Raw genomic sequence first — 14901 nt, 5'->3', positions numbered from 1 at the left:
GGTCACATGGAAGGCATCAGCAATGGATGTGAAACTGCAAATCAAACTCACCATACTCAGCCCGGCGGCCAGCAGGAACCACAGGTTCATAGCCTTCTTTTTCTGGCACCTCTTCAAGTTCACTGTCAGATGACTCCTCAGATCCCACATTTAAATCTCCAAACTTCTCATGTACAATTTCAATGCGGTGCTTGAGGTCAATTGTGTTCCTCAGTACCTCTCTTGGGTGGTCAAACTTGGCCAGTCCTTTAAGCCACTTTTTAACCATTGGAAAGAACGTCTCCATTAGCTCTTTGTGGAGTCGTCTCAGGGTATCCAAAACTTCTTCATTGTCCGCTGTCTTCAGCACATTCACTTTCCGTGACACTTCTATTTCCAGACTGAATGTCAAAGGCACTGCATGATCTCTAAGACGCTCGGCTAATGATGTTCCTGGCAATGGATCTATGGTGCGTACAGATTCCTTGCCTTCGTCTTCTTCTGCCTCACTGGGCACCAACAGACGAAAGCAGTTTTCCATTTGCGTGACAATCAGCTGCACATCTGGTGTCCGCTCAGAAATCTCAGAAAGAAGCCTTCGAGACCAGGCGGGCTGCTCTTCCGCTCGCTGCACCTTCTGGGACAAAAAAAAAAAGCTATCTTAGCACAAATAAGTGAATGCTATACCTGCTGATTACTATATGCACAAGTGGACACAGCCATAGAAGCACTAAAAAACAAAAGCTGGATTTCAGTGGCACCTTGGCATTTTACCACGATCAAACTGCTAAAATCTGTACATATACCTCTTTAATAAATTAACTGTTACTCACTTAAGTGAAATTCTGACAACTATGCTCATTTGTAATTTCAAGAAGATAGAGTTTGCACGAATTGAGCCCTCCTATTCCCACATGCAAGGTCAAGCACCATTACCATAAATCGGTTACTAGTAAACCATCTGCTGAGCAAAGGAGACTGCACGTCATTTTACCGTGAGTACATATGTACCATTATCCCCAAATAATTCATGAGTATGATGAGTTTAAAGTTAATATAAATGTCTGCAGAACTCAAGCAAATTCTACAAAAAAAATGCTTACATAAATTCAGCATTTACTCAGATATGAAAGAAAGAAGCTGCATATTTGTTTGTCAATGTATTCAATTTGCAATGGCACCTTCAAAAAAGATATCAGTTCAAATGGCTAAGGATGACAATGATTAGAAGTTCACACTTGGGCAAAGACATTGTAATTTATGTATCAAGGCTGCACTATGGGCCATGAGAGCCACTGTAATTCAGGACTCCATGTTAACTTCAGTACCTTGGATTCTTCAAAGTGCCCCTGAATCGCACCCCCATCAGAATATTGCTATTATGGCTAAAAATTGAACCAATAATATCAACCTAAGCAGCAGAACACAACAGCCACTGAGCTGTTGTTATATGTTGCGGGCTTTTCTCTACATGCAGGAAAGAAATAAACAGGCAATGTATATCTTTCTGGAAACATCTCAATTTATGCTTTATGACTCTCTACAACTGTATAAACGACACCTTGACAATTCGAACAAAAATATAATTGTTGGGGTTTTACATCCCAAAACCACGACATGGTTATGAGAGACGCCGTAGTGGGGGGCTCCGGAAATTTCGACCATCTGGGGCTCTTTAATATGCACCTAAATCTAAGTACATGGGCGTTCTTTGAATATCACCCCCGTCGAAATGCGGCCACTATAGACACGAATCAAACCCTCGCCCTCAAGCTTAGACGAACAAAAGTTTTAAAGTTAAAATTTTATTCTGGGGTTTGACATGCAAAAGCAATGTTACAATTATGAGGCATGCTGTAGTCGACTAAAGATCAAATTTGACCATTTCACATTCTTTAAAGGAGCATAGATGCAAAAATTTTTTATCTTGTCTTTTTTGTTGAAAACAGCAGCTAATGACTAACTCATCATGGCTGGAAATCTTGTTTGCTCTAATGCACAACAATATGTCATATGGCACCATTTCTATAGCGCCACATTGCAGTTTAGGTTTCACAGAACAGCAAGAAAGGCGGGTCTAGGGAGGCTTGAATGTAAGTATGGCTGGCCGTGTGACCACCCAAAACTGTGATGTGCATGCCGCGCACAGTAATGCATGCACATACATTGCATTAATAGTTGATCTGCTACACTTGCGCATGCTTTTCAATATCTTCGCCATCGTCAACATCTCCATTGTACAGAGACATCGAAGACAAAGACTGTAACAAGTCTAGGGGCGTGGAATATGCCGACATAAGTGGTTGTGGTTTCTCTACCTACAAGCCAAGTCGATTTGAATGTTGTAAGGTGCTGTGTTTTGCACTCAACTGCCTGCCACACACCTTAAAATTCTGTTGAAATATGTTCTAGGCTATATTTGGCATTGATATTTTGTAAATGACCTGTGTCTGTCCATACAAATCAATCTCGACTTTTATCTCATCTTCAAATTTTAAGGAAGTACTCGTTTAACGCGCACAAAAATTGGAGTGCACGGGCACTCTTTCATTTCACCCCCATTAAAATGGGGCCATTGTGGCTGGGAATCGAACCTGCACACTCATGCCTAGCAGTGCAACGCCATAGCCACTATGACACTATGGTGGGTAATTAAGAAGCTTGATAACAATTTTTAAATAATTCATCATATTTCACAAACCAAAAAAATTCTGGTGGCTTCTCAAGAAGATTCTAAAACAACATGCACATGGTCGTTGACTTTAGTACGAACATGGCACAGCGTGACTGTGCTATGTGAAGTGTGAGAGCACCTGGTGCAGCCACACATCAAAGTGAAGCAGCGCAGCACACTTAGAGATGGGGCCTTGTGCTGTGTGCTACAGCATGGAAGGAAACCATGCTCCCTTTGCTGTGAAGCATACAGCATGCTTACAGTGAGCATGCCTGACAGCATGCAGGAAAACACACTTCACTCAATCTATGTGGTGCTGTTTCCCATGTACGACTGATCAGCCCCTCCTTTTCTGTACCACGACCTCCCTGTATTATCGCAAACTTCTCAGGACTGGTATGATTTGGTTAATACAGATCTTAATTAATTAAGCTCCAGATCATTTCAACCACTTGCGGTTCTTTAACATACACTGATAGCACGGCAAGCAAGATATGGTCCCATGCTTGGTTAAATATATATTTTATTCATTACCAACTGCACCGGTGTGATTTATTAATGGCACAACTTAAAGGGGCCCTGCAACACTTCTCCAAGCAGCCATGGAATGGCTTCACTAAAGGAGCTTATTTCCTAACGAATTGACCACCACAAAAATTTTTAGAATCCATCCAGTATGAGCGGAGTTAAAGATTTGTCGCATGCTGTAATTGCTTTCTCTCGTCCTGACGAAAGCACTGGAAGCTAAGCAGGGAGGGGTGCCACGGGGGAAGAAGGTATGTCACGTCACGCGCGCCTCGTGACCTTCACTCTAAGAAAAAAGCGAGTATTTGGGGAGTATTTCCGCTACACAACAAAATAATCGTCATCTGGCTTGCTCGCGTTTCCTTTCTTGAAAACCCGGCTCTCGTCACTTTCCTATCAAGAATGCTATGCCACGCTGATAACGCGCGCGCCGTTCGTGACCGGCAAGTGCCGGGACCGCGGTGATAACGCGAGGAAAGTACGCGAGGTGGATGACGATTATTGTTGTGTAGCAGAAATACTCCCCAAATACTCGATTTTTTCTTAGTGTTGAGCACTTTTTTTTTTTGTCTTTGAAGGCGCGACGTACTTTCAGTGCGATCGTGTGCATGCGCAGGCAAGTCGTGGCCTCCCGCAGCGGCCGCAGTAACTACCGAGTGCGCCATGTTCAAATCAGCCAGCGGCGTGGAACTTGGGTCAATGACTCAGTGATTTTGAGTAAACAGCATCATTTGTCGAGAGAAGAGGAAGCTATTTTAGCTGACTTTGAGAATTTATTGTAAATCCCAGGCTGCGTGCTGTGCTATGATGTTTGGGTCGCGTGTTCTAGACAGCCTCTGCTACTGATCGGCAGTGTTTTCTGACCATGCTGAAAAAGTGTTGCAGGGCCCCTTTAAAGAGACCCTGCAACACTTTTCCAAGTACTAATCATAAAATGGCTTCATTAAAGGAGTTTATTGCCAGACGAATGAACTGCCACTAATATTTCTCAAATACGTCAAATACAAGCGAACCTGCACCCTCCCGTGCTTGGTTAAACATATATTTTATTCATTATCAACTGCATTACCAACTGCATTACGGCACAACTTAAAGGGCCCCTGCAACACACTTCCAAGTAATTATCAAATGGCTTCAGTAAAGGAGTTTACTGCCTCACGAATCAACTGCCGCAAAAATTTTTTTTGAGTCCGTGAAGTACGAGCAGAGTTACAGGGATTTGTCGCACACTTTTAAGCACTTTCTCTCTGCTTTCGTACCCGCCAGCGTGCTAAAAGCTACGCAGGGGAGGATGACACAAGGGCAAGAAGCTACGTCCATTCGTCAGCGTACGTCATGACCTTGACCACTATTTCTGTTTATATTTGAACGCCTGGCTTACTTTCAGTGTGATCACACAAGCGAGCGCACGGGCACGTGGCGGCATCCCGCGGCGGCAGCGGTAACTATGCAGCTCACGATGCTCAAATGAGCCAATGGCCGTAGACTTTGTGTTTATGGCATGGTCATTTGGGTTTATGGCATCATTTCTCGAGAGAAGAGCGAGCGATTTTTAGCCGACTGAGAATTGTAAATTCCAGGCTGCATGCTGCACTATAATGTTTGGCTCACATGCTCTCAGGAGCCTCAACTACCGATCGGAAGCGTTTTCTGACCATGCTGAAAAAGTGTTGCAGGGCCCCTTTAATAACATGACTTCTGTACGAAAAAATGCTGTTTTTCAAATGTTTTTCATTGCAAACAGTTATGGTATGCCGTGCTTTAACAGCCCAAATTACAACCGCATTACGCAGTGCAAAAAAAAAAAAAAACAAGGATTAGTTCCTCACCTTTTCACAGGTCTTCAAGTATTCCACGGCAAGGGAAAGGATTTTGTAGCTGGCTCCGAATTTCTCGTTCCACTTTTCGATCGTTTCCAATGATTTCGTCTTTAAATTCTTGGCGGCTGCCTGCAAGGCAGATATTGTACACACAATATAAATCAAACGTCAAGCGATAAAGTAAATATCAAGGGCATACGTACCGGAGTTCCGGGAAGCGGCAAGTCTGGGTTTGTTTCGACAAGCAGCTCGAGGATCCTCTGAAAATCTTCCAAGATTAACGTCCGAAATAAGTGCGACCTAGTGAACAGTTCATGAATGACAGCAAGCGTATCTAAACGGACGTCGGCGTCGTCTTCCTCCAGCCTCTCCTTCAACAGATCACAGGCTTCCCTCAACAAACGGTCGGATGAACTGAAACAAAATTAATGCCTCAGACAATTACGTTTTTACATTTTGAACTGGCACTGACAACTTGGCTTTGCACTGGCAACAAGGGCACTACACAAGGATAAAACCAGAGAGTTGTGTAGCAGAGCGCGCGCCCTTCAAATCACGCACAACGCAATAAGGGTAGTATTTTAGTAACTTTACAAACAAGCAGGGCAAAGCTGACTCACCGACACAACAGCTTCAGTTTTGCCATGCACTCCTTTTTGACATGCACCGCTGCCGAAGATGTAAGCGTATCGATAACCTTACATAGCTCTGAATTTACCTGAGCCATTATAGCTTATTTAGCGTTTCGCAGAAAAATTCAATGCATAAGGTGCATAAGGTGTACAGAACCAACTCAACGCCAACAGAATACAACAAGCGCCATGAAAGGTATATGGATTGGCTAGCGTTGGATCGGCGAAACTTGGCTATGGTGCTATACTCGGCGACAACTTTTCTTGACAGCACTGTAGGAGGCGTTGCACTGTTAAAGTGTGTTAATATTCTAGAACACTGTTAATATTCTAGAACACTATAGCACTGTGGAAGCTACAGAACCAAAGCGCATGCCTGCTACCGCACCAGAAAATAGTACTTTAGTTTACTGATAATTCTCTGATTTGCCTTGCTGAAATAAATGCTGCTTTATTTATTATGAGACTCAAACAGTTGCGGGAAGTCGCAGGTAAAATACAGTTATTGTTCACTTTGCAAGAATCCTTTCCTTTTCTTTCCGTTTCTTAGACAGCACCACCTTTTCAGCACGCCCGTTTTCCAAGTAAACATGGCGTCCGTGACGTAGTGGGCCAGTGGGCGGCCGCAAACGTGCTCTTTAGCTCTCCAAGAAAAATATACTCGTATTACGACACGAAAATGTACACTGAACAATCTAAATGTCACCCCGTTCGCATTTTTCGTGTATATGTTTTTCTAAACTGAGAGCGAGCAAAACCGAAATCAGCCGCAAGCTGCCGCACTACTTGCGGAGCAACACGAATGTGCGGAAGCCCCGCCTCCGTAGCCTTCGCTCCACTGTCAAGATAAGTTGTCGCCGAGTATATCAAGGAGGTTAAAATAAAATTTCCTTGGGTGCTATAACTTGGCTCAGACTACAGCTCAGACAAAGGCTCATTCACACTTTCACACCGGCGATATAGTGCCTAGAATATACTTATACCGGCGACTAGATTTTCCTGCGCTTCTGATTGGTTCAGAGGTTTGCGACTGCAGTCGCGCGACTGAAAAATCGAGCAGCGAGCGCAGTCGCTTTGCGACCAAAACGGCCATAATTGCTACCGTTTGCGACCAGTCGCTTTGCGGCTAACTTAGTCGCGCGACCGTTGCTAGTCGCCGGTGTGAACCACGACCTCCTCTATGGTGTGAACGAGCCTTAATTTGGCTGCGACCGGACGTCGTGTGCTAATTTCCGAGAAGTCTGACTATTCACACAGAGGTAGAATGACCAGCCGGCATTCTTTATTAATAAAATATACTGTTGGAAATGGAGACATCGCAGCCAGGTTTATATTCCGCCGGTTGTGTGGTTACACCAGAGAACATATCCTCAGCGGACGGCAATGTAGGTACAATTCTAACCTCTGTAATGTAGGTTCGGTCCCTACCGGCGGCAAGTTGTCTTTTCGTCCATTTTAATTTTTGCTTACATTTATGTCATACTTACTACACTACACTTAAAAGTCCTCTTTGGGCTGCGCTACACTGTAGGCTGCGCTAAACAGGCGTGACCCCCAAAAATGCACTGTCGAGGCTAGGACGTCAGCCTTTGTACTCCCGCGCGCAGCCCAGCATGGCGGCGTTTTTTCTCTCCTTTGAAACAGAAGCCTTCCTGGGCGCCGCCGTAATCCAGTTTGGATTGTCCTATATAAATAGGTGTTACCCATGGCGTTACCCCCCACAAGTGCACTGCCGAGGCTGTGACGTCAGCCTTTGTACTCCAGCTCATAAAGACCTCCCTCGACGTGATGCCGTCCCGTGGCGCAAGCTTCAGACGGGTGTCTTTCCCAACCCGTGACTTTTTAGCAAGGTTTATACCCACACCGCGACACCCTGCTCACAGTTGGACATGCCCACAGTACGGTGATGCTTCCTCCTGCTTAATTACCACCGACTCGGCATAGCAACGCCTCTAACACGTATTGGAGGCCGCGGCGTCCCAAGGGATTCCCGCCGACCTCCCCAGCGTAACCGACCTCTCGGTCGGTCCCCTCTTTTGGGAGAAATAAAGTTTTGATCATCATCATCCCGTACCACAGTCCAGGAGCTGTTTCTTCTTTCCCGTGAAAAGGTATATACCTTCCTTGGGCTTCATTGCATGCCTGTTGGTTTTATTAGGTAACTGATCACTGAATCTAACAGCATTGTTTGGGGATCAACAGATCCAATAATTAATAAAGCAATACAATTTTCATAGCGCTCGCTCGACGCATGAGAAACCTGTTCGAGAACAAGATACCGACGTTGCACTTGGCTGAAAAGCTAAAAGTAACACCGTGATCAAGTAATGCGTGTAAAAACGTCAAGACATCCTCAGTATATATATATGCTTTTTCGATTCAATCTCAGGCATCTTCAGGCCTTCTACAAAATGGTTCACAGGATATATACTTAGAATATTCCTACGACGCGCGCGTTTGTTGGGGATGTATCATCCGAGCCCGTCAATCAAAGCTCGTTCACTAATAAGGTAAATGCTGTTAGTGGCTCTGCCATCGGTAAATTAGGTAGGTGTTCGGGAAAAGACTTGTCCCCTATCTCGCACTTGGAACAGGATTCGAGTTCCGTCAATACACAGGCCATGGACTTTAAAAAAATAAAGTGCGTAACAGATTCGCTTTTGACGCATGCGCGTTGGCGACAACCCGGGGCTATTGTGGCCGCAAAGCTTTGGGTACCCCATTCTAAAATTGTGCCCGAAGTAGAGTAGGCTGTTCATGCACTATATGTTATATGGTACTTGTCTTACACTCAAGCTTTTGTTGGTCATTGCCAAATATTAGTCTGGACTATTAGAATGCAGCCACAACGCCCTATCACATCACTGGTGAATGGAGATGATCAGTTTACTAGACGGCTCTAATGTTGCATTTAGGCATGCCATCGAAATCGTTTTGCTCATAAAGTTAAACTAATTACGCGTTTGCTTCGGGGAGTTGCTCGCGCACTGTCCACTGAAGCCTATACATGGCTTGCACCCACGTCACTTGACGTCACTGCTGGGAGCGAGTCGGCCATATTGGTGAACAGTGGTTAGACCTTGTTCAGCGCTGCCTGGTCGCACCTGCGAGTTTCTTCCTCTACTATGGTTATATGCGCAGTTGTAGGCTGCTCTAATTGTAGCGACAGCTGCGGAAGAAAGAAGCAGCCCACTAGTATAAGCTTCTTTCGAATACGAAAGGTTATTGAAGCTCAGTGCGAGCGTACGAAAATGCTTGGCGCGAACCGTCAGAGGACCTGGCTGGCGCGCAGAGGGCGTGCAAATTTCGACGAACAAAACCCCAACGTTCGTGTGTGTGGAGCGCACTTCGTAGCATGTAAGCAAAAAAGAGAGGAGATATGAAGACACTGATCAGCATGGATGCTCTTTCGTTCGTAGGAAAGCCGTCCGCGTTGTTCGACGAGACGAACCCAGACTGGGCGCCGCCGTCTCTACGGCTCTACAGCTGCAAGCATGCAGGCGCTGCGCGACATGAGTGCACGAAAAAACGGCGTCATGAAAAATGGCAAGCGGAGGCCGAACGGCGCCGAGCACAGGCCGATGCGTGTTGATGAAGCCGAATGCGGTTCGCTCCCGATGACAGTCCGCATGCAGCGTAGAAACGTCCAACTACCATCAGCACTACGTTCACACACACGTGCTGCATCCTTCTATGTTTATGACCAGGGGCGTGGCCAGAAATATTTTTCGGGGGAGGGGGGTTTCAACCATACTTTATATATGTTCGTGCGTGCGTTTGTAAGCAAAACTGAAAAATTTCGGGGGGGGGGGGGGGGTTGAACCCCCCCCCCCCCTCCTCCTGGCTACGCCCCTGTTTATGACATACTGGACAACACAGGAGACGTGCGATCGAAAAACGCGCTGCGGCGTGTGCACCTCGCAGCACTCGCACGAGAACTAAGCGCGAACATCAGCACTTGTTGATTTAGCAGCGTTCGCGCATCGCTACGAGGGTGGTCCGATAAGTACTTAGCCTCACCGCGAGAGCGCGACGCTATCGCACGAGACATATACTGACGTTGAGTATGCTCTCTTAGAGGGACACATGCAAAGGTCCAGTCGAATCGGGCTCGCGGTTTTGTTTTGGCCGCTTGAGGAAGCGGGTGATTTTCGTGTGCCCGTTAAAAATGGAAAAAGAGCAATATCGGTCGGTGATTCGATTCTTGTTTTTGGAAGGGAAATCACGCAGCGAAATCAAAGAGCGACTGGATGCCGTCTACGGTGAGTAGTCTCCATCGATGGCGACTGTCAGAAATTGGTTCAACGAGTTTAAACGCGGTCGCACGTCGGTTTTTGATGAGCCTCGCCCAGGGGTCCCACAAACGGCTACCACGGCCGATAAGGTGGCAAAAATCCACGACCTCGTATTGGCAGACCGCCGACTGAAGGTGCGCGAGATAGCTGAGACAGTAGGCATCTCAAAAGACTGCGCGGTTCATATGCTGCATGAAATGTTGGGCATGAGAAAGCTGTGGGCGCGATGGGTGCCGCGTTTGCTCACTCCGGACAAGCGCGTCTGCGAGACCACTTCAGAGCAGTGTTTGAAGCTGTTTAAGCGTAATCCAAACGAGTTCCTGCGTCGTTTTGTGGCCGTCGACGAAACATGGATCCACTGGTACACACCAGAGACCAAATAACAGTGGAAACAGTGGACTGCACCCGGCGAACCTGCTCCGAAGAAGATGAAGACTGTCGCATCAGCCAGAAAGGTGATGGCCACCATTTTCTGGGATTCTCAAGGTGTGATCTTCGTCGACTACCTTGAGAAGGACAAAACGGTGACAGGACCCTACTACGCGGAATTACTGGGCCGATTCGATGCCGCATTGCGAAAAAAAAAAAAACGGCCACATTTGGTGAAGAAAAAGGTGCTCTTTCACCATGACAACGCGCCAGCTCACACCTGCGCCGTCGCCACGGCCAAGTTGGTCGAACTGGGCGGCCGGTCTGGAGGCAAGCGCTCGCTCCTTCCTTTACGGCCTGCGCACGGGGGGCTGTTGCTACCTATGGCCGCAATTTCGTGGGGGCGCTCCGAGCCAACTGCTACTAAAGCCTTAACTGCTACTAAAGTCCCTCTATTTTTCAAAAGTAGCGAAAGGTCTTGATCCAGCCGCCGCGCCCTGCGATAGGTGGGTTGGCGACACGTGACCTTTTCGCCTTCGCGCCCCGCCCAAAGGGTCCAGCGGCGGTAGCGCTGTGCCGGCGATAGGTACGGATCACTGTGTTTTCAAGCGTGGAGTGGGGCGATTTTAGCACGTAGAGAGTACTTCACGCGCCTCTGTCGCACTGTTGTTGCAAACTAGAAGCGTTTATGTACCTGAAGTTGAGTGGACGCAGGAATTCCGCGTTTGAATTTAATGTTTGGAGCGTGACGTGCTAGTATGCCGGGTCTGTATGCCTTCGGTTGGCTCCCCGCGCGGAGGAGAGAAAAAAGCTTTCTTTTTTTTTCGTTCCTCGCGGTGACAAAAATATATGCTGAAGGAAGGCCCAACAAAATCAGTCGCAAGAAATTTGTGCCCACAGAAAACACCCGGATATGCGAAGTAAGTGATTTTGTAATGGTTATAACTTCAAGCAGCCTTTCGCCTGGCCGGCTTGCTTTTGTTCGTGCATATGCATGAGCATTATCTCAGCAACGCTATTATTTCTTCGGCATTCTTTATGCCGTAGATTTGTGCGCAGTAGTCAATGGGGACCCTTACAAAAAAACATACAGCCAATCTGCAGAAATTCTACAGACCACGAGTCACCCCTGATTCGGAATGCGGAAAGAAAAGTGAAAGACTTTCTGTAACCCCTTGTCACCTCCCAGTAGGCAATTGGAACACCCTTTCTGCAGAAACCTCTTAGAGTATAAAGAAAATAAGCTTAGTTAAAAATACCGTGTAACCGTGGGAAGACTTCCGAACACCGACAAACACAGTCAAACCAATAATAGCGCGTACTTTGCACTACGCAATACAAGAGCGCTAGGTGCCCGATGAAGTTTCCGAAAGTACCAGTACGCTGACTACCTGCCTATTTTATTCGAGCTAGAAAACAAGCACTTTTAACTCACCCAAACACAACCTGTTCTTCAAGTTACGCTGAATGTCAAAATATGCAAAGAAAAAAAAATGCCCTGCATGACTGCTGCTGTGGGGAACGCGCTTGGAACCTGCTTCGGAAACGCACGCGTTGTATTTCAATATTTAACGTGCTCCGTGCTCGTTAACGTTATTTTCCCTGTAGTTTGATAACTGATGAGTATCTTAAGCCACAAATATTAATAATTTAGCGGTTCAAGCGAGCACCGAGTTCGGTTTCAGGCGCCAGCAATATGCACGGGAGCGAGCGGCGCGTCGTCTGCTATCGCTGCTCCTTGGACCCCTCGAGAGGGCGCGCGTGTAGTTGTCGCTACCTTTATAAATATAGGGACCTTAACTGCTACTAGAGTCACTGGAAAAATTTCAGAGTATCGCATCTGTTTTCCGCGCGCCGCCGCCGACGCGATTGGCTTATTCGCATCACGTGACCTCTCGCCGCCATATCCCTTCCAAGCGCTTTTGGTGCAGGCGTGTTCAATCCAGAGCGTGGCCGGACATTTAGCAGTACCGCGGTCCCCAGAAGTACTTCGTCGCTTTTTTAAACGCGTCATGCAGACAGGGGCGTAAGGAGACATTTTTTTCGGGGGGGGGGGGCACGGCTCGGTGTGCCACCCCCTGGCTACGCCACTGCATGCAGATGCCAGAAGAGAGTAGCTCACCATCAATCGAGCGTTACTGGTGAGCTACTCTGGGAATCTCGTTTGCCGTGTGGGAAAGATTAATGTCAAAGAGCGCCGTTCTACGTGGCTGCATAGTTGGCCTGAACGAATTCGCCCCCCTCGAATAACACTCCTTCCTGCAGTGAACTACATTAACTTTGCTGGAAAAGATCTTATGCGACAGGATACTTCGCCTTTTCGGTTCGCTATGGTCAGCGATATTGCAAACTACATACATTTCTATTTGCTAGGCTGTTTATATCTCGATCTGTTGAACAGATTACGCATGCTATCCAAGTTATAAGCGTGTCACGCACGAGAGCGAAATCGAAGATTTAATAAAATAATAAATGTTTACTGGTATACCTTGAAGGAAATTGTGGCATGATCTTTGGCATTGCACAAAACAGAAGCGTGGAACTCCGTTGATAAACTTGGTATAAATCAATGTTATCAAGCGTATTTTTAAATTTGTTGCAAAAAAATGCCGCCAATGCTGCATTGCATCGAGCGTACCCTTAAAATACTGTATAGTTGGTGAGAAATGGTCACAGCAAAAAAAAAAAAAAAGCAGATCCCACGCATTGAGGGAGTCGATTTTATGCGAGCCCTAGGTCTATATACACAATGTGTTGCAGTAGCATGCGCTTTAAAAATTCGGGGATGTGCTATTTCTGATCAAAGGAATATAAAGCACCGTGCCGACAAAGTTTTAATAAGAGTGCATTATGAAAAAAAAAAGTGCAACAGTGCAGAAACCGAACCCCAGCTGTTTACGCGCTGGCAACGCCAAAAAAAGAAATGTTTTGTCGGAAACAGCAAAATATTTGCAAATTCATTGCAACGTTGGGAATATTAAGGAGACAAGAAATAGGAAATGAAACAATTAAGTAGTGATGTCAATCATTTTTGATGGCCTATTTTCTACGTATCGTAAGATAAGATGCACCTTACCTACCGCACGCCGATTCGCCCGTGCGTTCGGCTGCTGGCGTGCCGAATCAAGACGTCGCGCACAACTTCCAATTACCGTACACACAACTTCTATTACACATATCAACCAGTTGAACAGCAAGCACGGTGCGCAAGCAAGCTATGCGTCAGCGATCAGTCGAAGGACGCAATGTTGAATGTTCTCGATGTTGTTCGATAACGTTCTCGAGTGCAGTGAACCTGAACACCGACTGCAAAGCTAGCGCAAACAGTCAAGATTCACCAAATGTCGAAGTAAATGGCATCTCGCACGATGTCACTGCGCTAATGCAACGATGTTTACAGATCCAGACCTAGCGAACACGCCCGGGCGTGACACGAAAAGAGACCGATGAAGCCATGAAGAGAGTTCGCGAGCACATGGCAACATTCGCCGTACGTTTCATTAGTTACACCGCTAACCGCGCAGTCGATCCATACCTGTCGATGACTCGAAATCACTTCTAATATCCTCTTGAAGAAACACACACACACAATGCCGTTCTGCCGAGCGTAACACGGCACCGAGGCTAAAAGATCGGTCACTTCTCAACACACGCTAGCAACGCGCCGGACGGTCTGGAAGGGACATGGCCGCCGCCACCCAATGTTGCCCGCGTGCAGCCTACCTTTGCGGTACTCTGATTTTCCAGTGACTCTAACTGCTACCCAACTCACTCCCGGCCGTTGCGGAGGCTAGCGCGCGCAGGGAGTGCTCGGCTTCCGACTAAAGGGCGAGACAGACGGTACGATTTTTCATGCGACTCCACGTCCGACTGGTCCGACACGGCGGAGGGGGAAACCGGAATGGTGGCCTTTCATAGCATCGTACAGCCACCATTCCCTCTCCCCCACCGCGGCGTCGGCCGTCGGATCGCATGGAAAATCGGACCCGTCTGTCCCCCGCTTTACCGTGGCGCTTTGCGATAGAAACATGGTAGCAAGTATATATGGTGACTCTGGTAAATTCCGCTTTACAGAAGTGGTGGCGCAGGCCGCTCATAAGCCCGCTTCTGTTGCTCGGCAAAGCATCGACGCGGTTATAACACAGCCTTTTTTTTTTGGTTTCTGTAACTTCGAGAATAAGTAAGAGGATGAACATTGCATTTGGTTGAGGAAACGGTTTAATCATGGTTTAGGAAATGTTTATTTCAAATGTATGTGCCGGCCGTCGCTGTACTTGAAAATAACAAAATTGCACATTTTTTGTTGGAGGCATCTTAATTCGTGCTTTAATATTGAAACAAATACTTCAAAAAAAGTGAAAGTCACTGCATAATGGGGATGGCCACGCAGCAGATGGGAAACAGAATGTTTTCCTTGGTACTACAACAATATGCGCATGGAGAACTGAAAAAAATCACTGCTGGTAAAACACTGCAGTGATGATCACAGTTTAAAGGAGTCAAGTCTGTCACAGCCTGATATGCTTCCGCGACGGCTTGTGAATAAAACCGGAAGGCCTGTCATTCTGATCTGTTAACTTTTTTGTGTAGTTAATAAGAAGAATCCG

The 14901-nt window shown here is 46.7% G+C and overlaps 1 protein-coding gene across 2 annotated transcripts in view; it reads right to left on the bottom strand.

The window, feature by feature from the left end:
- The window catches only part of LOC119379071 (UV-stimulated scaffold protein A), a 32181-nt gene extending 26339 nt beyond the window's left edge, over positions 1 to 5842 (bottom strand). The window contains exons 1-4 of one of the 2 annotated variants that reach the window (XM_037648235.1): positions 5619 to 5842; positions 5202 to 5412; positions 5008 to 5127; positions 52 to 616 (exon numbers count right to left, since the gene is read on the bottom strand). In XM_037648235.1, the coding sequence (XP_037504163.1) occupies positions 52 to 616; positions 5008 to 5127; positions 5202 to 5412; positions 5619 to 5725 (1003 nt within the window). In that variant the 5' untranslated portion in view covers positions 5726 to 5842. The remainder of the gene's footprint in view (positions 1 to 51; positions 617 to 5007; positions 5128 to 5201; positions 5413 to 5618) is intronic. The other variant, XM_049411857.1, reaches the window with a different exon arrangement.
- Positions 5843 to 14901: the final 9059 nt, after the last annotated feature.

This window comes from Rhipicephalus sanguineus, chromosome 1 (genome assembly GCF_013339695.2).
Source record: "Rhipicephalus sanguineus isolate Rsan-2018 chromosome 1, BIME_Rsan_1.4, whole genome shotgun sequence".
NCBI classification, from domain to species: domain Eukaryota; kingdom Metazoa; phylum Arthropoda; class Arachnida; order Ixodida; family Ixodidae; genus Rhipicephalus; species Rhipicephalus sanguineus.
The sequence above is the reverse complement of the archived record's forward strand: the minus strand, read 5'-3'. Positions and strand labels throughout refer to the sequence as shown.